This window comes from Sander lucioperca, chromosome 4 (genome assembly GCF_008315115.2).
Source record: "Sander lucioperca isolate FBNREF2018 chromosome 4, SLUC_FBN_1.2, whole genome shotgun sequence".
NCBI lineage: Eukaryota > Metazoa > Chordata > Actinopteri > Perciformes > Percidae > Sander > Sander lucioperca.
Window position 1 is genome coordinate 23,146,112 of NC_050176.1, and position 16,672 is coordinate 23,162,783.

General features: G+C 40.5%; 1 protein-coding gene and 1 long non-coding RNA gene across 3 annotated transcripts; one reads left to right on the plus strand and one right to left on the minus strand.

Annotated features, from left to right (window-relative positions):
* The first annotated feature begins 1,140 nt into the window (after positions 1-1,140).
* Positions 1,141-4,536, plus strand: LOC116048236. The gene is made up of 3 exons (XM_031297208.1): positions 1,141-1,201; positions 3,614-3,666; positions 3,853-4,536. Exons 1-3 carry the CDS (start codon positions 1,141-1,143, stop codon positions 4,534-4,536), a joined length of 798 nt encoding a protein of 265 aa, XP_031153068.1.
* Positions 4,537-13,377: 8,841 nt separating this feature from the next.
* Positions 13,378-14,677, minus strand: LOC116048521. Of its 2 annotated transcripts, none has more exons than XR_004897082.1 (4): positions 14,655-14,677; positions 13,830-14,028; positions 13,640-13,719; positions 13,378-13,437 (listed from the first exon to the last, which is right to left on the minus strand). It is a non-coding gene; the product is annotated as an uncharacterized LOC116048521 (long non-coding RNA). The 2 variants fall into 2 exon arrangements; XR_004104673.2 differs by lacking the exon at positions 14,655-14,677 and adding an exon at positions 14,283-14,461.
* Positions 14,678-16,672: the final 1,995 nt, after the last annotated feature.

Genomic DNA, 16,672 nt, shown 5'->3' on the forward strand with positions numbered 1-16,672 from the left:
CCTTCAGGACCCAGAGAGAACATTTCCCAATTTATTATCGACCCTGGAAGAATTTGGCCATTACTCAGGATATAAATTAAATGTAACAAAGACTCAAGTTCTTTCCTCACGCTATTCCCCTAATCCGAGAATAAGGGAAAAGTACAAAATTAATTGGAAGGCAGAAACAATTAAATATCTGGGTGTGGTAATCGCGAAGAAACTGGAAGCACTATTGGAAATTAATTATAACCAAATTACCAACAATATTCAAAGAGATTTCAGACGGTGGTCTGCTTTTCCACTAAATTTTGGCTCCCGAATTAAGGTTATTAAGATGAAAATGTTGCCAAGATTGTTATACTTATTTCAATTTATCCCACATAGTATTTTAGAAACATAATTTAGGACCTGGGACAAATGGGTATCCAGATTTATCTGGGCTGACAAGAGGCCAAGGGTCAAATATAAAAAAGGTTTACCTTTGCCCGATTTAAGAGCCTACTTTTTTGCAGCGCAACTGCAAAAAAACTGCAACCTGCCCTCTATACAATGTGAAATTGAAGGATATAGAAAACAATATACAGACTTTCCCAGTTCAAACAACATTAGGAGACCAAGGGAATAAATTACATTAAAAAAAGAGTTAGAAACAGAAATTTCACAGGAGGATTGGCAACTAATTTGGAAAACACAACACTCAACAACAAGTTCCAAAAGGTGGAGAGAATTTGGCTGGAATAATCTGATTCGCTTTTTCATCACACCCCAAATTAAAAGTAAAACATCCCAATCACAACAACAATGTTGGAAGCAGTGTGGACAAAAGGATGCCAGTCACTCCCACATCTTTTGGACCTGCCCGAAAATCCAAATATTTTGGAGTAAAATACGCTTAAGTTTAAAAAAGATTTTTGGATACGAAATACCTTTCGATGTTAAGGTCTTGTATTTAGATATAATGAGGGAGGAAGCTATTAATAAAAATGACATGTATCTGTGTAGGATTTTGTGTATTGCCTATAAGAAAGCGATTACAAAGAATTGGTTCAACCCTGAGCCTCCGAGCCTCAAACAGTGGATGGACATTATCAAGGAGATCTATACAATGGAAAGGATAACTTTTTCCCTAAGAGCTAGAAGAGCAAGCTTCATCCGAAAATGGGAGAAATGGACCCTCTTTTTGTCGGACGATATGGATGCTTCTACATTGTGATTGTCGGTAATCATTTAACATGAGGGATCATGTGAGGCTAACTGTAGTGCCTCACACGGTGTTCTTTGTATATATATATATATATATATATATATATATATATATATATATATATATATATATATATATATATTTTTTTTTTTTTTATTTTATTTTTTTTTTTATTTTTTTTTTTTTCTTGTTTGCTTGCTTTTTTTTTGTTTGTATTTGTGTTTTGTTCTGTAAATCGTTAAAGGCACTTTAAAGAGTTAAAAAAAACAGCACCAATCGGTCTGAGCCTTAGCATTACAAATAGGCCTCAGGTAAGCCATTTTGAGAACTTTGCAAGCATGGAGGCAATGAGAGTCAGAGTAAGAGGAGGACAGAGAGAGAGAGGAGTCGGGCGTGGAAGAGGACGAGGACAAAGACAAGGACCAGTGTGGAGACGTGTATCAGATGACATCAGGGCTACTCTGGTGGACCATGTGATAAATCATGGCCTGTCCATGAGGAAGGCTGTGCAAAGAGTCCACCCTAACCTCAGTCGCTACGCAGTAGCATCGATAATAAGGACATTCCGACTGGAGAACAGGTATATCTTCAAGTTTCTACTTCAGACTCTACCTACTCTATGATTCTGTATCATATTACAGTATTACTGTACTAACCGTACTATACAAAAATGGGTAGTGCTATGAAGTATATGTAAAGGAATACCATTGTGATGTTACAGTACTGTGTACAGTTTAAAAGTACAGTATGTGAAAAAGGTCATGTATTTTTATATTTTGCTGAGGGGAGGGTCATCCAACATTTTTTAGTCTGGGTGGGGGGGGGTCACCCAACTTTTTTATTCATGAAAAGAGCAAAATTTCAAAGTGGCTTGTTTGGTGCATATTTATCCATGTAGCTCTCAGTCTCGGCCCCCTAGCAGATGGTTCTGACCACATACGCGGAGTTTGCTGGGGGGGCAGGAGGAGCACTGCCCCCCTGGTGGCTCAAACAGGCAATTGCATTGTTTAAAAAATGAGTGGAATAATTACATCTGGCATGACCAGATATTTTATATAATATCTTAAATAACACAAAACAACTAAATGGTGATAGGTAATACATCTGATTTCATATACTGCTTTAGTAAAAAAATATTACCTGGCTGACGATGGGAGCAGCAGGACGCAAAAAACGAAACTTACTGTTGTTGATGCCATGTATATAAATGTGATGTCAGCTTACTAATTGATTGCGGGTTTTGTGTAGATTTGGACTTTTATACATTTATTCCACTTTGTTTAAACGGTGAAGTGGAGAGGCCTCGTTCACCTGTTCGGAGCTGGCTGGTGAATGTGACGCTCATATCGGCCTTGCTGGATACACCGTGACTCTGTTTATGGATCTACTGATCACTGTGGATTACTTTTTTTTTTGTGTCACTGGATTACGGCAAAATACGGATCTTTTTTTCTCAACGTGTCTCAATGTTTTATGGTGAGTTTGGAGAGGCATCTCAACAGACTGTAGGTCCAACACTGATTGTTCACTGTTACATTTTAGTTGAATTTAAGCGCCTGTCTATTGCGTTCCAAAACAGCCGTGCCGCGATTGGAAAGGCGAATTGTTAAATTGTTACAATGTAACTTAAAATCTGCTTTAAAAATAAACATATGTTTTGGAATATAATGTTCAGCTTCGGCACCTTTACCTATGTGCTAAAATATACAATGACGAAGCCTAGTGACGAGTCCATAGCAACCAGTGTTGAATTGGTTATATCCCAGCGTCCTTTGCTGAATGGTCTCACTGTTTTATTGTTTTATTTCATATTGTATTTCATATTAGTTTACTAAATGAGTAACTTAGTATCTGAAGTAATGCAGTAATGCATGAAGTGTGCATTTAGTTCCCATGCTTATTGTGTTTCCACAACAATGTTAGTGAGTAAATCTACTGAAATGGCCACCACACCATAACAGAGGAGTGTGATATGTAAGATGAGAATGCAGAGGTTAATTCTGTACATCATGGCTGTAAAAATCAAATAGTATCTGTACTTCTTTGCTAAGTGCAAACTTGCACGCAAGGGGAGGGTCATTCATCTTTTTCAAATCATTTTGGAGGGTCATAGGAAAATTATTACTGACGAGGAGAGGGTCACGTCTTTTTAGGTTAGAGGCCACAAAACTCCTCTGGTGGCCCCTTAATTAAATAACGAACAGTCTCTAACCAATGACATCTTGTGGTGGCATTTTCTACAGAATGGTTGGGCGACCTCTTCAAGGTGGAAGGGAACGGCTCTTCACTCAACAACAACAGCTTGCCATTGTTAAAGGAATTAGTGCGAGAAAATAATGCAATCTGACTGTGTGAGTTGCAACAATGCATAATTACAAATAGAAATGTTTTCAACAATATCAAGAGGGTCAGCATTTCTACACTAAGTCGAGAGGAGGAACAGTGTCAGGGTCAAGGATCTGCGCCATGATTATGTGCAGGTATGTGTCACTTTACTTTACATACTATATATTGTGTGTGGGAATGAGGGTTTATGCTGCCACCTGCGCTGCCTGTAGCTTGTAGTTTTTGTCTATACTGACCCAACCCAGCCCTTGTGTGAAAACATAGACATTGTAGTTACTGTATGTGTTTTCAGTAACACTATTCAATATTTTCTGTTACAGAGAGTTCTGGATTTTGATGCCGCCGAACTGCCACGTGAGTTCATCTACGTGGATGAGGCAGGCTTCAATCAGGCCAAAACCAGGCATCGGGACCGTAACGTAGTTGGACAAAGGGCCATTGTAAATGTCCCTGGGCAGCATGGGGGAAATATCACCTTGTGTGCTGCAATTAGTGTCCAAGGAGTCCTGCATCACCATGCCACTATAGGTCCCTACAATACAGGACAGGTCATTGCATTTCCAGATGCACTACATGCAGTTGTGCAGGACAGACCAGAGCAGCCCAGGTTTGTTGTCATCTGGGATAATGTTAGTTTCCACCGGGCTGCTCTGGTCCGAGATTGGTTGAACAATCATAACCATTTCACAGTTTTATACCTGCCTCCTTACAGCCCCTTTATAAATGCAATCGAGGAATTCTTTTCAGCGTGGCGGTGGAAAGTAGATGATCGGCAACCACACGCCCACATGCCTCTTCTGCAAGCAATGGAAGAGGCACGCGGAGACATTGAGGTGGGATCAATCCAAGGGTGGATTCGGCACACAAGGCAATATTTTCCCCGATGCCTAGCCCGTGAGGACATCGCCTGTGATGTTGACGAGGTCTTGTGGCCAGATCGGAACAGAAGGCGGGATCCATATCTCCTAGTGCTACGTCTGATTGGCTTGTGTCTAGAGTTTTGACATAATGAGTCAAATTCTGCAAAGTGTGTAAGCAATAGGCAAAAACTGTAATAGTATCTCATGCATGACTTAATGCAGGAACAATACGTTAATAAATGCATCAATTGAGGTATTTCAATCATCATGATTTCTGATTTATTAATGATGTTCATGTCACAGCAGTGTACATATATTCTGATGAATTGTAGTATTGTAATCATGATTAACTAATCATTACTGCATCATGTTTGTGTCCCTTCAAATAAAGTGCTGACCTGCTCCATCTCTAACATTGATAAATAAGATATGATTAATGGTGGCATAACATTAATGTATTAGGAATTAAAAGAGCAAAATTATACAAAGGTCACTACTAGAGTTGAGCCGGATACTCGGCTGAAACGAGTATCCGGTACGGATAAAGCACTTTTGCCGAGTACGAGTATTACACGAGTAATACGAGTCAATATCTGTGCTCGGATTGAATAAAAATCCTCATTGGGTAGCTGACTGTGTCTGCGTTCTGTGATAGGCTAGTCGTCACAGCGCCCCTCCCCTACACACATACAGATGTATTGTGTTGCTGTGTCCTGCTCTGCTCACTCACACAGAACATCTCTCTCTCTCTCTCTCTGTCTCTCCCTCAGTCACTCAGGTTCGCGGGTCTTTTCCGTTAACGTTTAGGGTTTCTTCAGCTTCAGGTTTGTTTTTTACTACGGTTTGTAGTACTTACTTATTAACCAGTAGAGTTCTGGTAAACGTGGGGTTTGTTCAGACGTGGTGCTTGGTAGAATGCGACTCGCGTTGCGTCTCTGCCTGTCGGAGATTTTTTTTCTTTTTTAAACCGTCAGCTGGCTTTAACCAGTTTTTTTTACTTCACACACTGAGTGTCTGACACTTTCTTGCTAAATAAAAAAAAATAAAGGAAGTAGTGTTATAAAACTATATTACAAATGAATTAGCTACTCACACATACCTGGTGTGGAAATAAAAAAAAATAAAAAAGAACCAAAAAAAAAAAAGAAATCACACTGATCATAAAAAAATTTAAAAGTTAAAAAAAGAAAGTTATGTTGAGTATGAAAACTCTTGTTCATTACATTTTACTTCATAATTGCAACCGCATGTGTTGTATTCATTGTTCTTGTTCTGTATATAGTTTGTTATTGTGATCAAAACCATTGATCTGAAGCTCAATGCTGATGCTGTCATGGAAATAGTTTTCTAATCAGCAATAAATATAACAATTTCTGATCAACCCATATCAATTGCATGCTTAAAATAACATACCGGTTAAAGCCCCGCCCATTTCAAGACAACCCGACCCACTTCCGGGTTAAATCCCCGCCCAGTCCGAGTACAGATACAGATACAGATAATTCATATGGTTAACAGATACAGATACAGATACAGATAATGCTGTACTCGCTCATCCCTAATATTCATATGTCAGAAAGCATGGCAATATCTAAAAACATCTCATTTAAAGTTTGGTTGTCAGGTGACTGTCATGTAGGTTGTGGAGGGGAATAGAAACCAGTCTCTCCAGGCAAGCACAGAGAATATGGTCTGATCTATCTTTATTCTCCATGCCAAGTAGCTCTTATCCTCTGGCAGAAGATATGGGTACCCCAATGTAAACTTAACATTTCTAAACTATAGGCCTATTCGGACCTACCTCAATTAAAATTAAAAAAATTAAATAATGCTGCTTGAGGCTGCAGGGGTTGTGGAATAGCTTCATGATATGATGCATAGGGTTGTGTGTTGCTCTTGTCACTGTTTGTGAAAGATGAGCAATAGATTGTGGCTGTGTGATGTCCTTCAGTCTGACTACATATCACTTCATGTTTTTTTTTTATTGTAAGTATATGTCAGCTGTATGATAAAATAATATGTCAAGTGTTATGTGTGAAGCATTTGAACTCAAGGCAGATATGAGTTCTCTGGGGACAATCAAGTATCACCTGCAAAGTGGTCTCTATGATGTGTAAAAATTAAAACATTGTCGTAGGACTATAGCAAACACATCGTTGAAAAGGTCTCAATCTGGACAGTAACATATGTCAGTCTGAAGAGGATCCATTACTCCTGCTTGGAAATATTGACCTCTGAACCTTGAACCCAGTACATGTTTGAAGTCTTGTCATTTAGCAACAGAAGGAGCTACACACATAGGACCAGCTGTTATAGAAAGCTCTGGACCTCAGCTGTCATGTAGATATGGTCTGCAACGTTTACCCACTGTAAGCACTGTCAAATATGGTAATAAGCTATTTTCACCTATTTAACGATTACATTTTTAAAGTCTGATGACACCAGTGTGTTCCCCATCCCAAAAAAACCCAGGGTGTATCCAAAATTCTACACTGCCAACTTCTACTTAGGAGAAATATACCAATATATTTAAAACCTACAACTCCCACTAGAAATGCGCCCCAGAACCTGTTACAAAGCTAGTGTACTTGTAGTTCTTCCGGGGTGGGTGGGGGGACATGTTCGACTTCAGATTGCTGCCGCCCGCCGGCCATGTACAGTACAGTGACATTACATGAGACAAATAAATGAAACTGTATTTTATTATTATTGTTATCTATAATACAATATAATACAATGTTCAAAAACATCAATATTACGAATATTATGTATTTGTATCTTTCCTATCCGCAGAGCGGTACGTATTACGGAGTATTCGCAGATTTTTTAAAACGGTATTACGGTGCATAACTTACTGGAACAAAACTGAGCAACGTGTTGTTGCTGGTGACTAAACCACTGACTGTATATATGTACACTGAAGCAATACTGGTGTTAAAGACCTGCTGATCGCTGTCCGATTCTCTGATATGAATGCCCGCATTGCATTGTGGGATATCAGCTTTGAATGCGTCCAGCTCGGATCATATCGTAATGTTCTGCCTCACAGCGTACTGTAATATTTCACCAGTAATAAGACCAAAATAATATTATTAATATAAAGAAGTAAATACCATGATACCATCTAAATAAATGTTGATAGATGTAGCGTTATAGTTTTAAAAATATCAATAAACAACAAAGCAATCCAGCTTCCCTGGCAATAAGACCGAAATAATAACATTAAAAGAAATACATATAAACCCTGATAAGATCTGGTGAATAAATGTTGATTAAAACAGCTGTTATTGGGCTAAAAATATCAATAATAGCAAAGCTGTACAGCTTCTCTGCTGCAGTCTGACTGGCAGAAAGAATCGTGCTGTGATCATCAAAGATGCTTCCCACTGAAATACATTAGTTTAAAAAATGTGCTGACCATCACGAAGAAAACGAGATAAACATGTCCGTGTACACGAATCAATATATTAAATTACGTGAACATTTCACGAAATCCCGTGAGACTGGGTTGTCCTTCATTAAGTTATGCATGATATACTATTAATCCTTGTACATTACTGATCGTTCATAAGGTACTACATGAATGAATTCATGCTTTTTCATGCATGAAGTCATGCATGAAGTCATGCATGAATTCATGATAATTCATGTACCATTATTAGAAAAGGGTTACGGAAATCATATAAAAGATCTTATTAACATATTGAAAATGGAATGTATTCCATATGTGGCTGGTTTATCCTGTTTATTGTTCAGTTGGTAAAAATGAATATGACCAACAGAGTACATCAGTGAAATTAAGATATCAAAAACAGCTTCTTCTGAAGTTCACAGACTATTTTTAGAATTAAAATTCATCAACAAAAGAAATTAACCAAATGTTGATTCAGCTCCTTTATGCAGCAGAGGTTTCGTGCTCCACTCTGAAGACTGAATTTGCATGTGAACACTTGTGCAGTGTGTGTTTTGTTGCTTTTTAAAATCAGGATGTGTACAATGTAGAGAAAGCCCGAACGATCATAAACACAAGCGATTAATTACTTGACATGCAGGTCACGTCACAGTTATATTGCCCTTGTAAACACACTGGGACCGCCATTATATCGCAATATATCTTGTCCAACGTCCTAACGTGTCTCGCTGTCTGTTTGTATCTTCACCTTTTTCACACACTATATGTGCATACAGATGTAGGCCTTCATACAGGTGGCATGTGGCAGCTGGGTGCTCAATTTAAATTCATGATGCAAGAAAAACAACTCTGCATGGACATGTTTGAACACATATACATTAAAAAGGCAAGGATTTACACACTCACGCACATGAACACCACACTCCTCCCTCTCTTCTCTCTCATCCAGTCCCTCCAGGATTTCGCGGCCTTTTTTTGAGATTGTTGCGGTCCAAAATGCCTGATTTTGCGGGAGCTTTTGTAAAACATTGCAATAAAAGTTTCGATGGCTTTTGTATTTTAGTTGCAATGAAGTTGCGAGAGACAGTGAAAATTGCAAAGAAAAGTTGTGATTTTTTTTTGGTATACTTCTTTAAAAATAAAAAGGAAACTTGTTTCAGGGAGAATATAATTACTCTGGTCTGAGATTTCCTAGTAACCAAAAAGGCTCAGGATGCTGCAAATGTTGGTATAATATAAAAATGGCTGGTGGATTTAAGACAAAAAATAATAATGTATTGAATGAATCAAATTTGAACATATGTGTCATTGGCTTGTTGATCTTTACATTGTTAGTTAATTTCCTATCCTGGCCTGGGACACATTCATACGGTTTGATAAACTACTTATTGGACTTTAACTTATCATTGCACTTACAATAACGAGGGTAGCTGTCCTCAATTTAGGTCATCCTGTACGTCTCATCTCTGCTTTTTCCTGCATCCACCGTGTGTGTGTGTGTGTGTGTGTGTGTGTGAGAGCCGACAGGATTGAAACTTCAGCAGCTTTCAGCAACTTTAGAGTGAAAAATCGTTACAGCGTACATTGATGTTAAAATGTATACAGGTTGGCAGGACGGTCTGAAATGTTTTGCACGGTCTTTCGCTGTACGTTTTGTTGGTAAATGTGAGATGTTCGAGTCACACACGTCTCGTCTTCAAATCAGAAACAAGGAAATGAATTTGGCGACGTACGTGTGTTACGTCAACCCGTTCTCACTCCCGCTTGGTCAGAGGCTCTCAGAGTCACATACTGACGCAAAGTCTGGCACGTGGGACTGCTGGGATTGGTTGAAGTCACAGGAAACTCCGGTTATTGGTCAAATTTGCGGAAAAGTTGTGGTGATTGGTCAAAATTGCAAGTCGCACCGAATTCACGGTGATTGGTTGAATTCGCCTAAATTGTTGCGATCATAACATCGCAAAATCCTGGAGGGACTGCTCATCAAAGCATTGTCAGTACACTAGCACGACATTTTGCTTTTATTTTGAAGAGAAGTGGGTAGCAGCGCCTAACATCTGCATCTATTTTGCAGTATTAAGGCGAAGAAGTCGAGCTGACAGTGAGCATAAAAAAAAGACATGCTGCCACAGCGTCTAGGACTAACAGGCTATTGCACATTTCGTACACTGTGCAAGTGAGAGTAATTATCTTTTTTTCTGGGAAATCAATTCCACGTCATGGAGGGTTTCCAGAGATCAACTTGTTGCCTGAGTCGAAGCTGAGCATGACAATCACTACTTTTCTACAAATCTGACTGTCCTTCTTTCTCCTGCAGCCACCCCTAACCCTCCCAACCTCTGCGGTAATGACAAAAGTGCTGTTACAAGACTAGCATCTTGTCTACACAGGAAGTGTTTCAGACACATTTTTCAGTCATCAGTCTCAAACACGTCTAATGGCTCCTATTTTAATCAACCCATTTGTCTACACCTTATGGCTCACATTTTACTTATGCTACACACGCATCTACAGTCCATAATATCATCAAATTCAGATTCAGAGAAACTGGAGATGAAAACTGAAATGAGAACTGCATGAAAGCGGCAAGGCCGAAAACCAACATTGAATGCCTGGAAAACCATTGTCAGTTAACACAGTTCGTTGCTACATCTACAAGTGCAAGTTAAAACTCTACCATGCAAACATTAAATATCTTGTCTTTGTAGTGTATTCAATAGGCGTTATGCACGGGAGGCTCTTTAGAACTTCCACAAGAATGTAAGCCAGCTCATTCACTTCTGGTGGAATGTCAGCACAGCAGCAGCCGTGGCGACATCTTTAAATTTGTGAGGTAGGCATATACGATCAGGACAGGACTGTAAATATATATTATAGTAGTGAAGTATAGTTGTTTAGTATAGTTTTATAGTTATTTCATAGCAGTAGGCCTAATACATAAGTGATCGAGAGATGAGTAAGTCGTATAAATTTCAGCGTCGTAAGTGGATGACAGCTGAACATTGCTGTGTCCCTCTGTTCGTCGTCAGCAAAATTGAATTTGTCTTTGAGCTTCCATACTTTCCCCTCTGACCATCAACAACGTCAAAAATGGACTGCGAAGATCAGAAGAGAAAAGTTTGTGATCTCTCACCACACTCGTGTGTGCAGTCGTGTCAGAGGACGTCGTTGAGCCATCGGCTGAAGGGGGTAGAAGGAGGCTAAAGCCAGGCACCGTTCCTGTTTTGTTGCCCTGGAATAACTTCTCTCTCGGAAAAGTAAGACTTGGGGTACAGGAGTAGATCAGAGCCAGACCGGAGAGGATGGAGACCGACAAAGTTGCTGGCACTCTTTGTGCCAACGATCATGATTATTGTTCAAGGCCGGACCCTGCGTTTGTGGTCACTGAGAATGAGAGCTGAGGCAGCAGCTGGAGCAGCTGTCACTCACGCAACGTTTTGGTTTACAGCGATTTGGTGGCTCGGACACAGACATTCGTTTTTACACAAGGTATGTAAACCTAGCTTTTTTCGTAATTTGATAGGCTATACTATTATAATACCTGTTAAATTATAGTGTTATGTCTGTTCAATTAAAAAATGCATAATGTAGCCTACCATTTGTTTTCCTGTATGCATGTCCATTTGTTTAAGTTACAGGTTCACTTCTAACCATCTGTAGGCTTGTGAGCATGGTACAATAATAAGAACTAGTAGATTTAATAAAAGCTTCCTTTTTGTTTTGTGTTCTTGGCTCACAGCAAATTTGGATAAGGGGATGATTGGCATAGCCCCTCATGGTGCTGTAACCTTTGTTTCTCCCCTCTTTGCTGGCTCAGTCAGTGAACAGATCCTTGTGGAGTCAGGACTATGTAAACTGCTCAGGCCGGATATGGCAATCATGGTGGACAGAGGCTTCCTGGTGGATGACTGTGTGCCTTGTAAAGTGTACAGGCCTGCATTCCTAGCCAGAAGACTTCAAATACCAGCAAACAAGGTCAGGGAGATCCAGTCTATCGCACGCCTTAGGGTGCATGTTGAGCGGCTAATTCGTCGGTTGAAGGAGCACAAATTCTTTGACACAGTTATGCCCCTAAACATGTTTGGAAATATTAACCAGCTGTATGTAGTCGCATGCCTATTAAATTACCAGAATGGTCCACTTGTAAAAGCCTGGTCTAAGTAGAGGTGTCAATATTTTTGTGGAGTGGTACTGTGGAGGGCAGAGCATTCAAAGAATATTGTTCTTGTTGTTGTTAATGTTGTTATTGTTTGTTATAACCGTTCCCATTGACTGTATATAAAAAACAGTCGATGGCCGTTCCATATATAATTTTGCTACAGTGAGCACTTACACAATACTATGTTTAGATACTAATGAATAATCTCAGAACACATGAACATAAGAAACTATGTAATTTAATAAATTGAAGGTGACATGTTCTACGGTCAACAATTTAAATACATTTCAGTCAGTGAAAAAATATATATATTTATATTTTTTATATATATATATAAAATGACTGCGAAGAATACATGGGAGGTGCATTTTGTATAGATTTGTAAAAATGACCACTAAAACCTAAAATCAATGCTAACTGATTAAAACTGATTGAAACAAGTACTGTCAATGGCATGGATTTTTTTCAAGCCAAAATCATAGGTAGATAAAAGTAAAAGTAGAAGAAATCAACCTTTTCTTTCATTGTTTTTATGATTCTGCCATCCCTATATATTCTTTGAATGAACATGTCATCTTCTGCAAAACAAAATCACACCATTCCAGACCAGTTATGAGCAGTAGTCCCTGTACCTGCCAGTAGTACGTGTGAGATGGTTTTAGCTGTAGCACTCCATCGGAGACCCTAAGGTACATACAGTCTACATAGCTTCTCACATTAGGACACTTCACCTCCAGCAGTCCAAACGCAGTGCATCTGGGTGGATGATGAAACCGCAAGGATAGTGGTTTACATCCTTAACAAGGCAGTACTCTTCTACTGCCTTGGGCTCCATCTGAAGATCCCTCTTCATTTCTGCGGTCTGATAACCTGGCTGTAAAATCCTGAGTGCCAGGTTCTCTGCTGAGGACTATCCTCTCACATGGCAAACCTCTCTAGAAATGCATGAACACACACATCTTGGTCTAAATATTTAAACAACATCTTAAACAATGTAATGACTATCAATAAAAAAGATTATACATACCGGAATCTAGAGGAAGTCACACATGGCTTTCTTAGAAGTTGCCATTCCTTCAGTGTGCTCTGTTGTCTTGTGCTTTCCTCAAGTTGGTGCGCCATGAGCTCTGATGTTTGAAGAGATTTCATGTGCAGCTGCTGATGGTAGTTAAGCACAAAACAACACTCTGAGGGCCCCAAAGAGTAACCATCAAGAGGTAAGGATGGTCGTGGTGGTGCAGTCGCATGTAGATGTGTCATTGGTGGAGTCCATGCTGGAAGATGGTAGGAGAGAACACTACCTTCTTGGACTTTTCCAAAGGCACTATATCCTAATGGTACACCCACTGCAATTCCCATGGTTATTAGTGGAGCAGTTTCCCTTGGCATGCCTTGGTAGATGTCATTCAACATCTGGACTGACATGTCTGGAAGGTCACAGGTCAGGTTATAGGCTCCTTTGTATAAGTTACTCCTGAAAACATACAACATAACTGATCAGTTAAACAGTCAGTAATGTTTTTATTATCAGAAATGAATGAACACACCTGTGTTCTGTAGCTTTAGGCTACAGTGTGTGTGTGTGTGTGTGTGTGTGTGTGTGTGTGTGTGTGTGTGTGTGGACAGAAACAGCAGACACAGAATGTAGCAGAAATATTCAGTTTAACTCATGTTACCTGATTCCTTCAGCCACTCTTCTCTCCTTGGGCCGAGCTGACAACACTACCATCTCATTTGTTGGACCAGGCTTGAAACCCTGTAAGCAAATGTACAATAACTTATTTAAGGATGATGTAGCCTATGTGCGAACCTGTTGAGAGTTGATTGAAATATTTTAATTGTGGAAGTGTTGGAAACAAACATTACCTGGGTCCTGGGTTTGTGCCAGTGTTGCTCAGACCCTGTACAGCTGTGAGTGAGTAGGGGGGACAGCTATTGCTCCCTGTTGGCTGTAATGTGAAGTTTGATACAGCAATGCTGCAATGTGACTGCATAGCGCAAGCCCTGCCACACATGAGCACTGGCATGCCAGCAGTTCAACAGGCTTAGAGTCTTTGAGAACAATCTGTAAAATAAATGTATACAAGTTGGTAAAGTAAACTATGTGTTTTGATGTTCAGGTATGATACAGTGTATGTTATGTAACTAAAATACATGTATTAACCTACTGGAATTTAGTCACTGGTGTGTTTAAGCCCACTTGCTGTGTGCGGGTGAACTAGGCTGCATTGTTATCTAATAGCTTGATACTTCAAATACCATTCATTCCTAAAATGCATTTTCAACATTTTTACACTGAACCTGCTCTCATTTCCCTACACTTAAGTTGTGTGGTCTCTTGCTTTTCCTCATTGACCTGAAGCAGCTTGCCCTCACAGACACCTCTCCTGACTCGTTCTTGTCAGAAACTGAGAAACAGAAACATATCAGCGAGCGTAACGGCATAACGTTAGCTTACGCGAGCATAACAACATAGCTTTAATACACAATTTTTATGACTGCCAGCCTGTTTATCTCAAAGAGCAGTATCTCACATACATTCACTGCTAATATGTGATTCAACATGATTATATTATATATATATGTTCGATGTTACATTTTAAACGTTAACGTTATTGCTATGTAACGCTACTCTCGCAGAACATCAGAATTGATATTAACATTAGGTTAACGGTAACGTTGTACACTTACCTTCATAGTCATGAATATAGCTGATTATGTACAGCTTAAATCTTTTTATTTAAATTTATTTTCTTAATGCCGTGGTTGAGTAGGCCTTAATAAGACAGTGTACATCGTTGATAGTGACACGGGGTAAGTCTTGAAGATAACAAGTGTAGAAAGTCATTGTTTTGACGGCTCTGACAGACAGCTCATCTAACGACCAGAAGTGATTGGGCTGGCTTGTCTGTAACCAGGAAGTAACTGTGTATATAGCCTATTGAATATAGGTTGAAAAGGATTTGCAAATCGTTGTTTTACACGTCGTTTTACACAACGTCCCAACTTCATTGTAATTGGGGTTTGTAATAGGTACTTAAAACAGTACAGCTCAGCCTGGTATTTTGTCATAAACCAAAGACAAATATAAATGTTGACCTGGCAGTGGCACTAGATGAAAGATTAGAGGACCACAAAAATTATAACAATTTATCCTGAGGGGGACATGAATTTCTGAACCAAATTTGATGGCAATAAAGTAAAAAAAAAAAAGTTAACCTCCTGGTGGCGCTAGAGAAATAGTCAGGTGATCAAAGTTAGTAGGATTTGTCCTCTGGGGACCATGATTGTTTCTATCAAATGTCATAGCAATCCATTTAACAGTTAATATATTTCAGTCTATACCTAAGTGGTGACCAACATTGCCATAGAACAGGTTTGAGATGCAGTTAAGACTGAGTAGGCTTTTATTCCGTGTCAGATCTTGATGTCTACAGTATGATCGTAATTAAAGATGCTGACGAGTGACTGATAGATGGTGTTGAGCGTTGTCATGTGTGCAAGCTGATGTCTGCTACATTTCGTGTGATACTGTGAGATAGAAGTCAGTAAATTATGTATATCCAGTTAACCTTGGGCAGTCTGATGAGGAGCTCCAGATTGAAGATGCTACCATGTTGATATTAGAGGCTACATTTCTCATTTCCTGATGGGCACCACAAACTAAATGTAACCAAAGTAACTATCACAGTAGATTCTGTGGATTCTATTCTGTTTGTCATTCTTTTACATTGTATGGATAACAGTGGCTGTGTGTCTGCGTTTAAAGCTATAGTGCGTAGTTTATGTCGCCCCCATGAGGAATTCTAAGTAATGACAACAAAACTTCTCCGGGAACCATCACCTTATCGTGGTGGAGAGGTTTGTGTGTCCCTATGAACCTGAGGGCTGTGTTGTCTGGAGCTTTGTGCTCCTGGTAGGGTCTCCCAAGGCAAAGTGGTCTCAGGTGAGGGGCCAGACAAAGAATGGTTAAAAAACCCTATGAAAAAACGAGGTAGAGATGATGTGACCCTGCCCGGAGGAAGCCCGGGGCCCCCGTCTGGAGCCAGGCCCAGATGGAGGGCCCGTCAGCGAGCGCCTGGTGGCCGGGTTTGCCATGGAGCCCGGCCGGGCACAGCCCGAAAAAGCTACGTGGCACCTCTCTCTCCAACCCATGGGCCCACCACCTGTGGGAGGAACCGCTGGGGTCGGGTGCGCTGCCACATGGGTGGCAGTGAAGGTCAGGGGCCTCGACGGACCAGACCCGGGCAGCAGACGCTGGCTCTGGGGACGTGGAACATCACCTCTCTGTGGGGGAAGGAACCGGAACTTGTGCGGGAGGTGGAGCGCTACCAGTTGGATCTGGTGGGGCTTACCTCTACGCACAGTCTCGGTTCTGGAACCATACTCCTGGATAGGGGTTGGACTTCACTGGAGTTGCCCAGGGTGTGAGGCGCCGGGCGGGTGTGGGGATACTCACAAGCCCCCGGCTGAGCGCCGCTACGTTGGAGTTTACCCCGGTGGACGAGAGGGTCGCCTCCCTACGCCTGCGGGTTGTGGGGGGGAAAACTCTGACTGTTGTTTGTGCGTATGCACCAAACAAGAGCTCGGAGTATTCGGCCTTCTTGGAGACCTTGAATGGAGTCCTGTATGGGGCTCCAGTAGGGGACTCCATAGTTCTGCTGGGGGACTTCAACGCGCACGTGGGCAATGATGGAGACACATGGAGA